Here is an 18,542-nt window from a genome sequence, read left to right on the forward strand (position 1 = left end):
CACCAAGCTGTATATCTGAAATTAATGTAACACTGTGTGCAACTACACGCAAGTAAAAAATTCTTTTTAATTAAAGAAAGCAGACGATTCAGTGATTGTTAGTATATTCAGAGTTGTGCAACCATCACACTCTACTTTAGAACATTTGCATCACTCCAAAAAGAAACCCACACCCATATAAGCAGTCCATCCCCATTCTCTCCTCCCCCCACTCCCTGGCAACCACTAATTACTTTCTGTCTCTACAGATTTGCCTATTCTGGACATTTCATATAAATGGAATCACACCATATGTGGCCTTTTGTGTCTGGCTTCTTCCCCTCAGCATAATGTGTGTCCCAGGCTCTTCCGTGTCATAGTGTGCGTCAGCACTTTCTTCCTTTTTATGGCCGAATTATATTCCATAGTACAGCGATAACACATCTGGTCATTCATCGATCGATGGACATTTGGGTTGTTTCCCACTTTTTGGCTATTATGAATAATGCTGCTATGAACATTCGTGTGCAAGTTTTTGTGTGGACATATGTTTTCAGTTCTCTTAGGCACACACCCAGGAGTGGGACTGCTGGGTCACATGGTAATTCTATGTTTAACATTTTGAGAAACTGCCAAACAGCAGAACGGTCATTTAAAAAAAAAAAAAAAGTGACTGTGAGTGCTTTTAAGCAAAAGGAACTCTCTCGGATTAACACAGACATCCTATATCCAGACACTTAGCACAGAGTCAATAGGATTTGTTTTTGACCCGCTTTAAATCTAAAAACCTGCCAGTCAATCTCCTTCAACAAAAGTGTGCAAAGGACAAACACAAACTTTACTAGCGAGAGCAGTGCTCAAAATCATATAATTCTATTACAACAAAACGAGCCATAAGGCCCCCAGGATTTCACTGTGATGAACTGAACTAAATGTGCTGAACACAAACTCCATTTCCTTAGCTGTCTCAGTGAGAAAGATCAATCTATGCTCGTAGGATGAAAACCCATATATTTAAGATATTTTTTTTTACAGTAAGATTCAGATGGACATTCAAAAATAACATCCTTACCTCTTGCTCCTCAAAAATGGGCTGATATTTCTCAAGTGATAATTTCTTAAGGATTCCAGTCAGTTCATCTTCAAGAGGGAAAGATGTGAAAAGATATTTTAGAATTTGGCAAAATGCATCAGAACAGTGGTCTTCAAACTCATAAAGTAACGGCAAGCTTATCTCAAATGAAATGTCACGAGAAACCCCAACACAGGAAGCAGATCTAAGCTCCACTTGTGGGGATGCAGCTGGGGGCGGGTCTGAGCCACCTGTCAGCCACGCTTCCCCTCAGGGTGCGCCCTTGGCATCTCCCCAGACCCCAAAGTGGGTGGTGGACACAGAAGGTGGGGAGGTTCGTGGCCAGGTGACCCTCCAATGGCCGCAATCCCCAAGTTCTCGGAGTTCTAGCTGCTGGGACTAAAACTCCACTTTCTGTCCAAGAACAGCTTTTAATTAGGATTTCTTGACTGCGGGTCTCCGCACCTGTGGCAAATGCTAATGCCAGCAAGTTGTCAGCGAGGCGGAGAAAAAACTTAAGAGAACAAGCAGGTGGCTTCCGACCAGAACTGGAGTTTGGCTAAGTGTGAGGAGGCTGTGGGCTTCCCGAAGGAAGGACGGATACATCTGAGTGGAAGAGCAGAGCTAGAGGGGCACAGAGCAGGGGAAAACAGAAGATTCTGGATAGCAAGATTTCAGAGCAGGGAGGGTGAAGAAAGGAGATAAGACTAGCATCAGTGGGAGGTGGGGGTGGCTTGAAACAACATTCACTGACACATCCAACAGGGATTTACCAGACTAGGCACTAGGGACCCAACAAAGACCAAAACAGATAAGCAGGCTGCCGGGCCAAAGGCAGTGAGGACGAAGGAAGCAGGGTAGGGTAGATGACAGGGAACAGGAGAACGTTGTTTATTATAGAGGGTGGTTAACGAAGGGCTCCTTTATAAGGTACCATTTGAGCAGTAAATGAAGGGATGAACTGTGTAATACCAAGGGAAAGATCAGCAGGCAGTATTCAGGCAGAAGGAACAGCAAGTGCAAAGGTCCTGGGGCCACAGGTGCAATTCACAGAAGAGTGGAGGGGAGGTTAGGAGACCTGAGTTCCTTCTTTTAACTCATTCATTCAACAGTGGCTACCAACATGCCTACTACATGCTGAGAGTGCAAGGATGGAAAGGTCTGTGCTGTGAAGGAGCTCAGTGTGGCTGGGAAGATGAAATGATGAGGTTGATGCACCATCAGGCACCCCGCACATGGATAATCCATCTGCTCTTTACAACAACCCCATGAGCTCCATCCTATCATTGTCCTCATTTACAGATGAGGAAGTGAGGTATAAAAAGGTTGGCTAGCACATCCTGGATAAGATCATACTGCTGGTCCGTGGCAGAGCAGGCTTTCACACCAAGTCGTCCAGCTCCCAGGCCTGTGCTACGCACCCCACCCCTTCCGCCACGTCTCTCACTGGTGACAGGTGCTATGATAAGGGGTATTAACAAGGGAATCAGGGGACAGGGAGGACAGCTGACCAGCCTGAAGGACTGGAAAAGGCTTCACAGAAGAGTGCTACTGAGCTAGGATGTATGAGATGAAGCGAGTCCTGGTCCACACAGAACCCACTGATTGTTTCATGATGCCAAAGCTTTGCTCCTGCTGTTCCCTCCACACGCAGCCTTTCCCCACAGTGGTGTGCTGCTAAGTGGTTAACAACCGGCTCTCTGAGGGAAAATGTGTGTGCGTACATAGGTAGCTACGTCAGTTTACTGCAGATTTTACTGAGGGACACGTATAAGGGACAGGTAGCACTCAATTTACATATAATAATACACTACACAATATTGTTTCTCACAAATTCCATTTCGCCAATGCTTGCATGGCATCTCAGGCACCTCACTGAATGCTTTCACTGATTTTCGCCCTCCTCTTAATCCGTAGCCAAGGACTACAGTTCCAATATGGCTGCCGCTGGATAGTTTCGTCTACGGGAACAGGTAAGATGAAATAGAACAATGAGGACGCATATAGGAACTTCACATGAGCAACTGGGCAGAGTGAGATAATGATTTGAAAATCCTGAAAGACTATTTTCTCAATTATTTGTGCTAGTCACACTTTTAACTTTCTCCTGCAAAATGAACACCTTCTCCAACATTGTCTAGATGACATCTAGATGCTCTAGGAGACAACAAACCAAACCCTGACTGGTGGCATTTGCTGACATCATGGAGTCAATGCCCCCTCCTGGCTAATTTCAAGCTACCAACTATAACCAACGTTCCTGAAAGTGGAACTGGGAAGGGATGTGCGTAGTAGCATATCGTTATATAGTATTTCTATTGCATAAAGAGCACAGACGTTCTGTACTAAAAAGTTAATAATATGTTTTGTTTTAAATACCACATACCTTTAATTTAATATAATTAGTATAATTATATAAATTCACATAATTTGACTTTTTCTTTTCTTTGGCTTCTTTTATATATATGTATATATATACACACACACACTTATATAGATTCGTTTTTATATAGATTTACATATTTATATTTTTTCATATATATTTTATATATACTTTATATTTTTACATGTATTTATATATTTTACATATTATATTTTTATATAATATATATACATATATTTTTATAACATATGTAGGTATTATGTTATATATGCACACAGGTATTGTTGTTTGGTTGTAATTTGACTTTTAATAGCTGTGTTTAATCACTGGCTTGTACATTTCCTATCAATTCGACAACTGACTCTGGTCCGCCACCGCCCCGCCTCTCCTCAGCCCTCTGGCCTGAAGGCCTGCTCTTCGGTGAAGCCCGCCGTGGCACCCCGCGCTCTGCCGCTAACTCAGATTTGCCCCCATCTGTGTCACAATCCCGTACTGCTATTACGTTGCCTGCACCCGAAGCCCCAGCCAGGCTGTGAGGTATCCTAACAGCCAGCACAGGTTAGGTCACCCAGTACACAGGCTTCACCCCTGTGAGGGAGGGGTCTCAAGAGCGCCGCAGGTGGAAAGATGGGGTAGGCAAAGGCTTGCATGTAGTCCATGACTGGGGCCACACATTTCCCACACGAGTGTCATAAAAAGTGGCTGTTTGGGGGATGGATTGCAGCTCTGTCCTGTGACAATCTCATGCTGCCTCAGGACACAGGAACTCGGGAAGGGAGAGCTAGGCTTTCTACACCAGAGAAATTAATCTAAAAAGAAATTGCTATCAGCTCCTCTTTTGTTTCTATCCCAACTCAGGCTTTGCAAACCTTTTTAAATGATGAGGGAGAGGGAAAGAGTGGGCATGGACAGTGCATACAGATATCCACGGTCTCAACTCTGTTTTGGAGAAAGGTGGGGTATGAGTACCTAACTGAACCTCTAGGAGTTTAGATTCCTAAAAGCTTCCAAGTAGGAGAATTCATGAGTGGGGAACTAAAACCCACACAGAAAACACAGCTAGGGATGTGTTTTCACATCCCCATAGGATGGGGTTGCTAGTGACTCTCTGAAGCTGTTATAAATGATGGCATTAGATATCACAAAAAAATAAAAGTGGCCCCCGAATACAGAGGAGGTCAATGGCAGCATGCACTTATCAACTCAGTCCAGACCACAGCCGGTGCAGCTGGTTTCAGCTTATCACCTGCTGGGCAGAGCGTGCTCAGCCCCTTCCTCCCTGCAGCCAGGTGCCCTCGCGTGAGCATGAGGCCCTCACACACCTGAGTTTTCTCTCCCCTCTCTGACACACGACTTGATTTGCACCTGCCTGGGCCCCATCTCTTACCAAAGCTCTGCTCCCTCTCCCGCCACCTGCCCGCCCCCCCCACCCCCGCTCCACCCCCCATCCCCAGACCACCAGACGGCAGTTTAAAGGACAGGATTCTTCATCTCCCTTTGTCTTTTATCTCTTCCTGTCTTCATCTGGGGCCTCGCAGCTGGGCCTCCACTCCCTTGTCCTTTCTGTATCATCCCCACAGGAGGGACTTGCAGTTCACGTGCCCAGGTTCTAAAGTTCTCCTGGTTACAGGGGACAGCTATTGCCTCTGCTTGCCCACCATCCACGCCCTCCTCCTTCTAGAAACGGCACTGCGATTTTCCTTTGAGGAGCCACTTCTCTCCAGGTCCATAGCTCAGACCCTGACCCCAGCTACAAAGGCAGACCCAGGACCTGTGCCTGGCCAATGGGCACATTCCGCTGCCACGGACACACGGTCAAATGGCCCGTCACTGTAAACAGAGCCAAGGGAGGCCAATGATGTCTATCCCAGGATTTGCTGGACCTGCTAAGAAAGTAGCACGGTTTCTGCTTTCTGTGGCCAAGTTGGCAGGAAAAATAAGTAAGCCTGAAGTTCCTGGGGGACAACTTTGCCACCACTGAAAGAGAGCCTACCTGAGATATGGAGAGAAACACTCCCAAGGTACCTGGATCTGCACATGCCTGAAGCACACCCTAGACGCTTCCACTTTATGAGCCAACAAATTATGTTGTTTGCTTTTGCTTAAACCAGGTTGAGTGGACACTGCATTACTTGCAAATGACAGAATTCCGATTTGTACAAGGTTTGGGGAAAGGTCCATAACTGGTGTTGGAGAAGCATCTCTACAAGTGCATGTTTGGGTATGTCCACAAAACTCACCTATGCTGAAAAACTAGCTGAGGGAGCTTGCCATACCATTAGCACGGTAAAGATAAAAATACAAGGTGGAATCAGGGAAGAAAAGGGATAGGAATTTTTGCTGGAAGTCTTAAAGACCTGACTTAGGACAGCTATCGCAATTAAGAGCACCTGCCAGGTCACAGCAGCAAAGAGGAAAGGGTGGTATTTCAGGACCTTGGCGGACTCACCCTCATCTGTGATGGTGCCGCTGCTGGAGCCCCCACTGCTCTTGGACTGCCGATGGGACGAAGAGGAGGACACCGAGGACTCGGCTGTGTGCCCTTTGGGTGAAGGGGAGGGTGTGAGCGTAGGGGAGGTGCTCTTGGAGGTAGTGGAAGTTCCAGACAGAGGCCTTTTGCTCGTCTCCAGTTTCTGCCGAGAAGAATAAGACAAATACGTAAGCTGTCACCTGGAGGGTAGGAGCAATTAAAACACACTCGACAGGGAACATGGGTGCTGACTCAGCAAGGTTATCTAACCAGGATGATGAAACCTACTTTAAAACACACGCAAAGCAGAAACAGTATTGTCAGAACACTCACAGGAAAATCGTCCCCTGGAGCAGAGAGGCAGGGGGTAGGATGGAAAAAGTAGCCCTTGAGGAGCTAGGAACCTGGGCGCTAGTCCTGCCCGTATGGCTACCAGCATTGTGTCCTTGGCCAAGTCCCTTTCCCTCTCAGCTAACCCAGCTCTAAATGGAAGTGTGGCTTATAAATGCACGAAGTCCCTTTCTGCTCCTGACGTTCCTTGATCTAAACCAGTCATTGCCAACCTTCCACCAAAGAACACATCATTTTTCCCTTGTGTGTCATTTTGCTTTAAAAAAAAAAAAAAAAGTGCCTTCTTTTTAAATTTTAGACTTACAGAAGAGTTGCAAAGATAGAACAGAGCATTCCTGTGTATCCATCAGACAGCTTCCCCTGATGTTAACAGCTTACATAACTATAGCACAATCATCAAAACTACGAAATTAAGTCATGCAATACTATTAGCTAACCTATGGACTTCACTCGGATTTCACTGGTTGTTGTACTTGATGTCCTGATTCTGGTCCAGGATCCCACGTTGCATTGACTTATCATGTCCCTCTGACCTCCTCCAACCTGTGACAGCTCAGCCTTTCCTTGTCTTTCATGACCTTGACACTGTCGAAGAGTTGAGGTGTTTGTAGAATGTCCCTCAGTCTGGGTCAATCTTTTATTTTCTCATAATTAGATTTGCTTATGGATTTGGGGGGTTAATGGCCCCAGAGGTAATGCGCCACTCTTACTGCATCATACCAGGAATCTCAAAGTACCCATTTCTTATTACTGATTAACATTGACCTTCATCACTTAATTAAGGTGGTGTCTGTCTGATTTCTCCATGGTGAAGTTACTACCTTTTCCCTTTATAATTAACAAACATTTGGGGGGAGGTAGATTTTGAGCTAAATATCTTGTTGCTCCCAGTAATTTTAGCATTCTTCAGTTGATCTTGTCTACAGCAAATACCACTGTGATGTTCTAATGATATAAGATCTGCTATTTGCCTTACCTTTCACTTATTATTTGGAATTCTGTAAGGAAGAGTTGCTCCTTTTCCTGTTTATTCAGTTATTTATTCCTTATCAGTATGGGCTCATGGATATTTATGCTATTCTTTGGGCTATAATCTAATAACTATTGCTATTTATTTTATGGTTGTTCAAATTGTTCCAGTTTTGGCCACTGAGATTTTTCAGGTGGGCTCCTCTGTCCTTTCGACATGCCCACCTTTTTTTAATTCTTCCTTTTTAAGGCCATCTCCTTTCCTTACTTTCTGAAACCATAAAATGCTTTAGGCTCATCTTGTATTTTCACTGACCCACCACTGGAATAAACCACTTCTCCAAGGCCCTGGTCCCTTTTCTTGGAGAGTGGTATTTAGAAACCAAAATCTGGGTACTAGGTTGCTCGTGGTTACTGGGATGTCACTGCTTGTAGGGTGGACAGAGCAAGGAAATAGAGTATCCTGAGCCATGTATACACACAGCCACACTTACTACTGTATCAATCTGTATATATATATATACACACACATATTTATAGGCATGCATTCATATTGATTCATACCGACACCTCCGACAACAGTCCAACATCCATGGGGTTTGCTCAGGCATTTCCCCTTTGATTCAATCTCTGACAGTGAAAAAGGGGGCTTGTTATATTTACTTATTTGATCAACCCTAGTATAAACAAAGTGTATATGTATACAAAAAGTATCTATGTGTAAAGTGGTTTCAGAATTTAACCCATATCCCTACAAGAAAAAAAATCATCAATTAGAGTACAGTGTTTGGGTACGGTTATTTGTCTGTATTTGGCCTTACCATATCCACTCGATACAGTTTCCCCCCACCCCCACCTCCCAATGTGTGCTTACATCAGTCGTTTGTAATACAGATCTGTTGTCATGGTCTGCATTCCATCTTTGGTTCGTGGTTCATACTGTTTTTTAAAATCTGCATACAGCAGAAATAACTTGGTTGTGTAAAATTCTCTGGGTTTTGATAAACGCAGAGTTGTGTACCATACAAGAACAGTTCCATCACCTCCAAAATTCCCTTGTCCGGTCGTTTTCTAGTCACTCTCCCCCTCATCCCGACCCACAGAAATAAAGGATCTGTTTTCCATCCCTAAGGTTTTGTCTTTTCTAAAATGTCGCATAAATGTAATTATACAATATGTAGACTTTTGGGGCTGGTGCAGCAAACTGCCTTGAAGATCCATTCAAGTTACTGCACATGTCAACAGTGTGGTCCTTTCCACTGCTGAGCAGCGCTCCATCACATGGATTTACCACAGCTGGTTTATCCATTGGCCTGTTGAAGACATGTCTCCGGTTTGGCATGATTATGGAGAAAACTGCTATAAACATTCACAAACAGATTTTGGCATGAACAGCTTTTGAAAATACACTTGGGTAAATATCTAGGAGGGAGACAGCCAGTTCGTATGGTAAGTGCATATTTAGTTTTATAAGGAACTGCCAAACGTTTTCAAGGTGGCTGTACTGTTTCGCATTCCCACTGGCATCTGAGTTCCAGGAGCTCCATATCCTCACCAACACTTGTATCTTTAAATTTTTGTTTTTAATTTTAGCCAGTCTATTAGGTATATAGTGCTATGTTGCTGTGGTTTTAATTTGCATTTTCCCCAATAGCTAATGTTCAACATTTTTCCATGTTTATTTACCATTTGTATACTTTTGGTGAAGTATCCATTTTGCCTATTTTTTATAATTTGTTGGTTATTTTATTGTTGAGTTAAAAAAATTTTTTTTATATAGGTTCCATGCCCTAGTGTAGAGCCCAATGTGGGCTTGAACTCATGACCCTGAGATGAAGACCTGAGTTGAGAACAAGAGCCAGACACATAACCAACTGAGCCACCCAGGCGCCCCTCTTATTGTTGAGTTATGGGAGTTATTTATTCAGTAGTGTAACTAGGATACAGCTAGGTGTTTTCTTTTTGATATTTATCCTATAGTGTTTTCTGAACTTCCTGGATCTGTGATTTGTCATTTATCATTAATTTGGGGAATTTTTCAGGCATTATTTTGAGATATTCTTTCCATCCTACCATTCTCTTTCTCTCTTTGTCTTCAGAGATTCTTATTACTTGTATGTGAGAGCACTTGACATTATCCCACAACTGTTTTTTTGTTGTTCTTGTTGTTCTTATTTTTTAACTTTTTTTTTCTTTGTGCTTCCGTTTGGGTGATTTCTTTTACCCTGTCTTCCACTTCACAGACTCTTTCCTTGGCTGTGTCAAGTGTACCGAAGAGCCCATCGAAGGCATGCCTGTCTCTATTACCTGTTTTCTATTTCTAGAGTTTTCATTTGATTCTTTCTTAGAGTTTCCATCGATCTGCTGAAATAGCTATGATCTCCCATGTTCAAACTTTCCATTAGAGCCTTTAACAATTAATTATAGTTCTTTTAAATTCACTGTCTGGTAATTCCAACATCTTTGTCATATCTGAGTCAGGTTCTGATGACTGCTGTTTCTTGGGAGTGCAGTTTTTCATGCCTTTTTGTAGGTCTTGTAATATTTGGTAAAGTCGGACATCTTAACTAGGATAGCAGAGGCTAAGATAAATAGTTCTAATGCATGGAAATGGGTACACCTCTCCTTCTGCTAAGCCTTTAATGCTCCTTCTAACTACATCCCAGAGTGGAACAACAAGTCCCTCTCTTAGATTTTGAAAGATTTTGTCATTTAGTTGCATATATTGTTAATAAATTCTTCTTTCTGCTTTTTTATAAAGAAGGACATTCAATAATACAGCTTCTAATTAAGCAGGAGATAATTAGTATATCCCGACTAAACAGATCTATCCCAGCCAAAGCAAAGAAACATGATACTCTGGATCTTGTGGGCAGCATTATTTGGTAGGGGTGGGGGGACAGATAAATATGATTATTTGGGATGCTCTGAAATATTTGAACTATTACCTGGGTTCCCAGTATAGCAGACTGATTGTGTTAATAGTGTCATCTCAATTCCTCCCATGTAACTCTGTGTGTTCTCCTGCAGTGGGTGTGCTGACTTCTTAAACAACCTGATTGGTTTTCAACTCATGCCTTTGGCAGTTGTCATGAGAACATATCTAAGCTTGTTGTGGGCACACATGGCCCAGTTATCCTGGTCACCCCAGCCAACAGCCAAATGTATAAGTGATCCCCCCAGACCAGAAGGACTGACTAGCTAAGTCCAGACTGAAATGCTGACCCACAGGTTCACAAGCTAAAGAAATGCTTTTTGTTTTAAACCACTAGGCTCTAGGGTGGGAATAGAGAGCTGATATACTCAGTGGGACTTTGGGCCTCCAGAGGTCTGGGAAGCACTGACACACACACTGAAATGTCCCTCACCCCCTGATTCTCCTCAGGTTCACCTCAGGTTGATTCGTGAACATGGCAGAAGCCATGCCTTGTGACTATTCCACCATTACGGTGGTGCTTGTCTGAAGCAAAGTTCAAAAACCAGATTCAGGAGGCTCCTATTTTGAATACTAATTTCTAATTCTTCCTAGGGGAGTCTTTGACAAGCACTTCATGTCTCCATATTGCTGCTGGAGCCTTTGACAGAAAGCCCACTCCTTGGGTCCTTTGATTTAGAGCAGCTGTTTCTAAAAGCCCTGGGCTGGGCTGGCTGCAATACTCTCTGGGGGGAAAATCAGAGTCCTCAGACCCTGTCTTGAAGAGTCTCATTCAGTTATGCTGGGTGGAGCCCAGAAACCTGAATTTTTAGAGAGCTCCCCAAGTATATTGTTAGGAGTATCAGGTGATCACTGAACTGGATAGTTTCCCCAGTTTGTTTCCTGAATGCATCTTTTGACACAATCTCCTTTCATCAGAATATACTTGTACATAGATTATATATAATAGATGCAGCCAAGGGAGATAAGTTAACTTATAATTTAGATGCCTACCTATTTTGAATACCAGTTAAAGGAAGCTAACAATATCTAACACATCATAAGATCATCCAAATAGAAACAGAAATTCTTAAACAACAGAGAAGAGGAAAACTATATCAAAGCCCAGACAAGAAGACTTACTTTAATTAGTAGCTCTGAGTTTCCTAGCAGCAAAGGCAAAAAGAGAAATATAATAATTATATAATTCTTTTTATCTAAGGAAAGAAAATGTATGGAAGTATCAGTAGAGACATTTTTCTAGAGCTGAATTCTAAAGGGAACTCATTACACAGATCCTATTACACAAATAATTTTCAATATAATGGAAAATATGCTAACGCATAGGGACAGAGAAACTTTCTGGAGCTCTATTATAATGGGAACCTAATTATGTATGTCTGATTGCAAAAGGGACCTTGAATAACCAAAAGTTATGTAACCAACAGTGGTGGGCAGAAAATAAAGATTATTTCTCATACATCCATTAAAACATCATCTCTGGAGGCACTTCTCGGCAAGGGTCCAGGGGTGAGGCTTTCACGTGATCTAACTTTTCTCAGGGAAAAAGCTTAAGACATCTAAAAAATATAAAGAGTGGGACAGTGCCTGGATGTGGGGTCCTCTCAGAGGACGAAATGGGCTACACTGAACCACCGAAGGGGGGCACGTGGAGGGCCACGCAAACTCCACACAGAAACTAACAACGTGTTGCCTGCTCTTGGGCTGCATCAATGGAGGAATGGTGCCGGACAGACAGGTGAGACTCCAACTCTGGCCTGCCTTCCAACCTTGCTTCAGCTCTTCCCCTCTGGAGTGCCTCACCCTGGAGCAGCCTCACCCCTGTCCCACCCCTGTCGCCGTCATCTGGCTCCTCATCCTTCAGACCCCCTGTAGGTGTCACTGATGCCGTCAGGCTTGGGGAGCGGCCCCCATCTGTGCCCCCATGGCATGCCCCCTCCTCACTGCCGGAGTCCGCAGTGACAGTCTGAGAGCCGTCAGACAGACCACTGCACCCTCCCTGCTAGCAGCGCTAGGCACAAAGCAGCCACCCCAGAGCCGTGCACGGTGAAGGCATAAGGTGGGAGCGCGGCCACTCCTGCTGGGCACGTCAGCACTGACAGCTGCCACAGACCGGCCAGGGGCCAGGCCCCCCGCAAAATGCTCAAGGGTGGGGCTGAGATCTGATCCCAGGCAGTCTGCTCCTGAAGTGCTCCACACTTCCTGGCTCTAAGCTATGAACCAACGTACACAGTGTGAGGCTGAATGAGGCACCTGGAGATGCCCTGCAGATCAGGTGGGAGGTAGACGCACGTGTGCAGACGGCCGAGGGCACAGGGTGGGACCCCGGCAACCGCCGGCCTGATCCAGCCCTCCCCAGACAGCCTGGGAGCAGCCGGCTGCAAGGGGCCTGTCTCGAGTCCCGTCCCACGACCTCGGCACTGCCCGTGCTCCCCAGCACATGAGCCACGTGAGGACAGAACCCAAGAGTGTAACAGAAGGAGAGAAGCAGAACACGTACCTTGCCACCGGGACCGCCACCGCCTGCAGGGGAGACTGGGAGTTCCAACGAGCTGGACCCTGGTGCTGGCCCAAGGGGACTTGACTGGTGGCTGGCCTTCTGCTCCGATAAGCCGGCTGCTTTCTTCCTCTGGGCAGCAATTTGTGACAGGACACTGTCTATGCTGCCACCTGAGGAAAGAGGAACAGAAATGACTGCCAGGGGTCCAGGGTCCAGCAACAGGGGTGTGGTGGACTTTGTGTGCTGACCTTACGGAGCTGGAAACGCCTTTCCCAGACGCCCCCCTGACCCCGTGTGGCTGTGGGTCCAGGCTGACCACAAGAGGCCTGTGCGTGAAAACCGAAGGTGGAGAGGACACAGCGGCCATCATGCTCCGAAGGCATCATGGTGAGAGGTGTTGAAAGAGGCAGCGCAGGTACGATCAGCTTGTCCTCGCCTTCCCCACGCCACAGCCAGCTTGTGCGGCCTCCCGCAGGCAGACGCCCTGGCCTGGCCGCCCACAGCAGTCCCCACACTGCCCCTTCCAGCAGCCGCACAGCCTGCCCGACCAGCGTGCGCCCTCGGACCCCCCTTCCAGGGCCTTACCAACACCACTCCCACAGCTGTGTCGGTAACTTCCTCACCCCGCAGTATTCAGTGGACTGCCATGTTCCCTTGCCCAGTTGCCCCAAACCCACCAGCAACCTTGCATTACTATGAGAGGACAGGGGAAAGTGATACTATCCAGGGCTAGGGAGGATCCAAGGGAGGACACTGATACCAACATCGGTAAGGGGATAACTAGGTGTCACGTGCTGTTGTTAAGTATTTTACAAGTATGAACAGTGCCATTCTGGAGGGCAAAGGGCAACACTGTGAATTCACTGAAGAATCCCTGAGCCACATGAAGGAGGAAGACAGGGTGTGTACAGTTGCTCCTGGGACTGTCCACCGAGCAAGCGCAGGGGGCCGTTCACACCCGCAGCCCCAGGGGACCCTCCCGCCTCCCCTGAGTGGCCCTGCCTGGTACCCACCTGAGCGGTTATGCAGCTCCCCACCGTGCCTGCTTGAGCCCCCTACCCCACTGGAGCTGCCTGAGGAATGAGGTGAGTGGTTGAAGTTTCCAGAACTGGCAGGAGAGGCGGGGCTTCTGGAGAGAGATGGAAATTTAACGGGCCTCACAGGAGTCTGCAAGAATAATGGGGGTGTTGTGGTTTGGGTGTGTTGCTCCCTCCTCTGGGCACACATGATCACAGTGGGGAGGGACCCGGATTCCACTGGCTCACCCTAGCTGATGCCTGTCGCCTGGCACACCCTCGCCAACCGGTGCTCAGCCCGCCAGGAGCCCCTAGCGAGTTCACTTCTAGCTGCTGACAACCAGACCATTAGCTCAGGCCATGCCCCCATGACGTCGGTCCCTGAGTCACCCCACTTTCAGCATCACTCAACCCCTCCCACAGTGCAGACTAGATGCAAGCCAGTCCTGCCCATGTCGGGCACCTCGAGGGGCCAGGCTCACTCTCCTGCTACAGATGTGCTATTGCAACAGCCCCCGGAGGCAGCAGCGAGCAAAGGTCAGCCCCGTTTTACGGACAGAGATGGGGGCTCTCAGGTCTTCTGGTCACTGATCACACAATGACAGTGCAGGGCCCTAAGTCCTCACCTTTGGTTTGCCATTTACTGAATCTACGGTGTGGAGTCTACACACATGGAAATAACCTCCCCCACCGACAGGGACTACCTCGGGACATTACAGAGACACACAAAGGGCCACAAAGTCACAAGCCACTATGGGCAAAAAGCTACAAGTCCCACTCCTTGTGGTATAAGAAAATACCAGTAGCGCACACAGTTGCCTCTTAGTGTTTGCTCCTGGTCATGGACCTGAGCAATGCTGTAATGTGGAAGTTGGTTCGAAACCAAGAACCTGACTCCTGGTCCCCAGCCCACGTGAAGTGGCTGGGTGCTCTGCAGCAGGTTACTTCCCCTCTCTGGGTCCCAGTCTCCTCATCTATTAAAGGGAAGGTTGGATTACATCAGGTCTTCAGGCTGTGCTCCTTGGAGATCCAGGGCTCCATAGAAAAGGCAGAGAAGAGCGCCCCCCACTTTCATTCCCTTCACATTATGTTTTAATCTGTTTATAAAGTTAAGTCCCTTTGTAGGATTCGTGAGACAAAAGGATAACACTCATTTAAAAGAAATTAAAAGCTTCAACCTTGCTGGATTAGCAGGTCTGAGGTCCCTTCTGCCCAAAACACACGCCAACTTCAGTGAGTGGTGAGTGACATGTCAAAGCACATCCACCGGGTGACTTACAGCATCTGTGCTCCCACCAGCCACGCCCACGGGGGCACCCCTGCCGGCTCTCTGGGGCAGCACGGTCTTCACGGGCTCAGCCTTCCCACTGTGACATGTCCGGGACCGATCCGAGCTCCACAGCTCAAAACTGGAAGGGGGTAAGAAAGGGGGGATGACTGCCTTCAGCTTGTCACTCGGGAGTCTGGGGAAGGGGGCTCCATTGCGAAGCTGAAAAAGACAGGCTATGGGTTAGACAAGCCCCGGTGGGGCTCTTCATGGAACTCTCCAGGTTTCTCCTGCTTCTCAGAGAATGGCACCATCATTTACTCCCTCACCCCTCCCAATACACACCCGGCCAGAAACCCATGTGGTATCCTCTGCTCTTCTCCCAGCAACCGAGCAATACCCTCCTTTACTCTGCTCCAACCCCCAGCTTCTTTTGTGTCCATCAGAGCAGCTAGAATGGAGACAGAGGGGATGGGGAGCTGGGGGAGGGGACCAAGGGATGCTGAGTGTGCTGTGACAGGGACCCTGGGGGGCTGGGGAAAAGGGCACTGCAGGCCCAGGGAGCAGAACGCAGGCAGGCCTGGCAGCCAGAGGAACAGGATGTGCATGCAGAGCTGGGGGTCTCAGGAGGATGGGGGAGGGCAATGGCGGGGGGGACCGGGAGGCCCAGGCTGGCTCTCTGTGAGCCCAGCAAACACTCCCTTCCCCATCCCACCCCACCCTTCCTACTTCAGCCACACCTCCCACTGCTGACATTTTTAACTGTAATTTTATATTTTGAAAATGTGATTTGGGGTTAGTATAAAATCCACACAATGATGACTGGTGGATTGTCAAGGAAAAGCATTCACACAGTCCACACTAACTTTAATTAAGAAAAGACGGTGGACTTGGCGCCAGATGGTGCTTTGCAGGGAAGGGCATCCCACAGCTCAACCTGCCTCAGGAGCCGGGCAGGCGTGCATCTCCACAAGGATGGCTGCAAACGCCCACTCGGCAGGGCTCCCTGGCCGTCCTCCATCTGCCGAAGGGCAGGCCAGCACACTGCTGCCTTCCACTGGGCACGAGGAGGTGGGACAGGGACGTGCAAGGCGGGCGGCAGTTGGGCATGCTGGGTCCCACCCTGGCTGTCCTGAGCTCTTCTGAGAGTCCGTGAACGGTGCTGTCCCGTCTGGACCTCAGCAACCTCATCCAGCAATGGGGGATGGACTGGAAGAGGACTGCAAACCCACCACAGATGGCATTTTCACTCCTTGGGGACAGAGTCTAAATTGTTGCAAACTTTCTGGAAGTCAATGACATTCACACCCACTGACCCAGAAATTCTATTTCTAGATATTTACTCCAAGGGAACAATCAGGCAAGCGGGGGAAACTGAGGCATAAGACTATTCATCAGATCTGTGAAACAACAAAAAACTAAAAACCCCAGAGTCCAACAGGTGAGCCTTCACTGGTCCGTGAGGCACATTCCCATGATGGAAGGTCGTATCATGCAGCCATTCAATGCAATGTGGCTAAAGGGTGTTTAATGACACGCAACAGATGATCACATGAACTGGTAATAAGTCAGGCTCAGCACAGTATGGGGAAAAGAACACTGCCAACCTCACAGGCAGGGATGCCAGGGAGACTGAATGAGCGAATATACATTAAGTGCTCCGAGTAGTGGCTGACACTTGTTAAGTGCTTAGTAAGTGGGACGTATTTGCCATTGTTACACATGACATAATACACTAGTAGATGCTAAAAAAAATGGCTAGGAAAATACTCAAAAAAGATATATAGCACAAGATGTCAGTCATGATCATATGCATCATCAACGGTGACTTTATGTTTCTTCTTTATACTTTACTGCATCTTCTAAAATTTCAGTAACGGCCCTTATCTTCATACAAAAGTAATTACTGCTATTTAATGAGATTATCAAGCGGCAGGCAGCACCAGCTCCCACCTTGGTAAACTGGTCTAGAGACACGGATTCACACCTGTTGCATAGCAGGGCGGGGTGGAGACAGCAGATCCGTCAGCACTCAGCCCCTGGCGCCTGGAGCGGCTGGTCCCTGAGGCAGCTGAGGCCTTCTTGGGGGTCCTTCTGCTCCCTTCTCCTCTCCAATACTGCCCTCTCCTGGCCAGCCTCCAGATCAAGGTCTTAGAGATAAATGGACTTGAGTTCAACCCCAACCAGGAGGCTCTCATTCAAACAAGAGCAACGTGAGGCCCAGAGAGGTGAAGTCACACGTCCAAGGTCACACAGCAGATAACTGCGAGCCAGGCACTATGCTAAGAACTTCCTGGGAATAAACTTATTCAAAGAAACAACCAGGAGGGATAGCATCCCTTAAGTCAAAGACTGCTAGCTGTCCCCCGGTATCCATCCTTCCACATCTTCCTTAGTAGACACCCCTGGCATTGCGATGGGACACAGCCACCTGGAACAGAGACTTCATTTCCCAGCCTCCCGTGCAGTGACTCCCACGTGACCACATGCTGGCCGAACTGATCTAAGCGGAAGTGATGTGTGAGTTCCCAGGAACCTTCAAAGACACCTGCTTCTCCCCTCATCTCTCCTGCTGGCTGGAATGGCGCAGTGATGGCCACAGCTCCGGCAGCCGTCTTGGTAACAGAAGCCAAGCACGGGTAGAAGGAAGCAGGTCCCTAACTCCACGGGTCAACGTACCAGTCCTGAGCTGCCCTTGGAAAAAATAAGCTGCCGTCTCATCTATGCCGTTGTCATTTGAGGACTTTCTGTTACTCACAGCCAAACCTAATCCTAGGTTCATAGGTGAGGAGACCGAGGCCTCTCGGGCTGGAAACACAGCCTCCTCTGTGACTCCTCTCCCCTTGACTCCCCATAGCCAAAATGGTGAGTCCAAGGTGCCCCATCAGGTCCTACTGTTCAAAGCCCTGTCCTCAGTGCTGCCTCCCTGCGAACACCATCAGGGCTAGTATCCGGCCACTAAGCACCAGCACAGCCTTACCCACGGTTTCTGGCTGGTGTTGGTTCCCATTCCTCAGTGCCTGAGCTGTGCCCATTGTTACACGTTTTGGTATCAACCCCATCTGTGACCACCACAAAGACAGACACATGTCTACATCCAGCCTTGTAAATCAACCAACTCATGATTGGTAGAGACCTGAAATGCTTTTAGAAAAGCCCCACACTCACCATGGTTGTCAATAACACATCTTCTTTGTCTCCTCTCATGCTCCCAGGACCTGAGAGACAAATGGAAATTTCCTGAAATGACCCTCCCCAACAAGTTCATGGCATAAGGATGAGTGACCAGGTCGGCCTTCATCCTGGAAAACCAACTCTCCTGGGGGATTAAATATTTAATAATAATTGGTGTTCAATATTTGAATAGAAGCAAAGCATTTAAAAGGTATCTCTCAAAGCATGTTTTCAGCTTTTCCATAAACCACTGCCATGCCGGGTCAGACAGGGGTGCACCCAGCTCAACAGGCTGTCTCAAACAGTGCTGAAGGAGCTATTCTGGGTGCAGGGAGTCTGGTAGAAGGGATGTGATCTAATCAATTGTCCAATCAGTGTGGGAATCTCCTTTGATGCCCTGGCAGAGTCATCCAATCTGTTGAATAT

General features: G+C 47.4%; 1 protein-coding gene across 6 annotated transcripts in view; it reads right to left on the reverse strand.

Moving 5' to 3' along the window:
* Window positions 1-18,542, reverse strand: part of ANKS6 (ankyrin repeat and sterile alpha motif domain containing 6) — a 48,637-nt gene that overhangs the window by 17,012 nt on the left and 13,083 nt on the right. For 2 of the 6 annotated variants that reach the window (XM_036074090.2, XM_078061505.1), the window contains exons 8-13: window positions 18,111-18,160; window positions 14,955-15,164; window positions 13,673-13,826; window positions 12,660-12,829; window positions 5,884-6,067; window positions 1,052-1,119 (exon numbers count right to left, since the gene is read on the reverse strand). In XM_036074090.2, coding sequence (XP_035929983.2) covers window positions 1,052-1,119; window positions 5,884-6,067; window positions 12,660-12,829; window positions 13,673-13,826; window positions 14,955-15,164; window positions 18,111-18,160 — 836 coding nt within the window. Of the gene's footprint in view, window positions 1-1,051; window positions 1,120-2,922; window positions 3,013-5,883; window positions 6,068-11,281; window positions 11,305-12,659; window positions 12,830-13,672; window positions 13,827-14,954; window positions 15,165-18,110; window positions 18,161-18,542 lie in introns of those variants that run through there. The other 4 variants (XR_013443771.1, XM_078061507.1, XM_078061506.1 and 1 more) reach the window with 3 other exon arrangements.

Source organism: Halichoerus grypus, chromosome 14 (assembly GCF_964656455.1).
Source record: "Halichoerus grypus chromosome 14, mHalGry1.hap1.1, whole genome shotgun sequence".
Taxonomy (NCBI): domain Eukaryota; kingdom Metazoa; phylum Chordata; class Mammalia; order Carnivora; family Phocidae; genus Halichoerus; species Halichoerus grypus.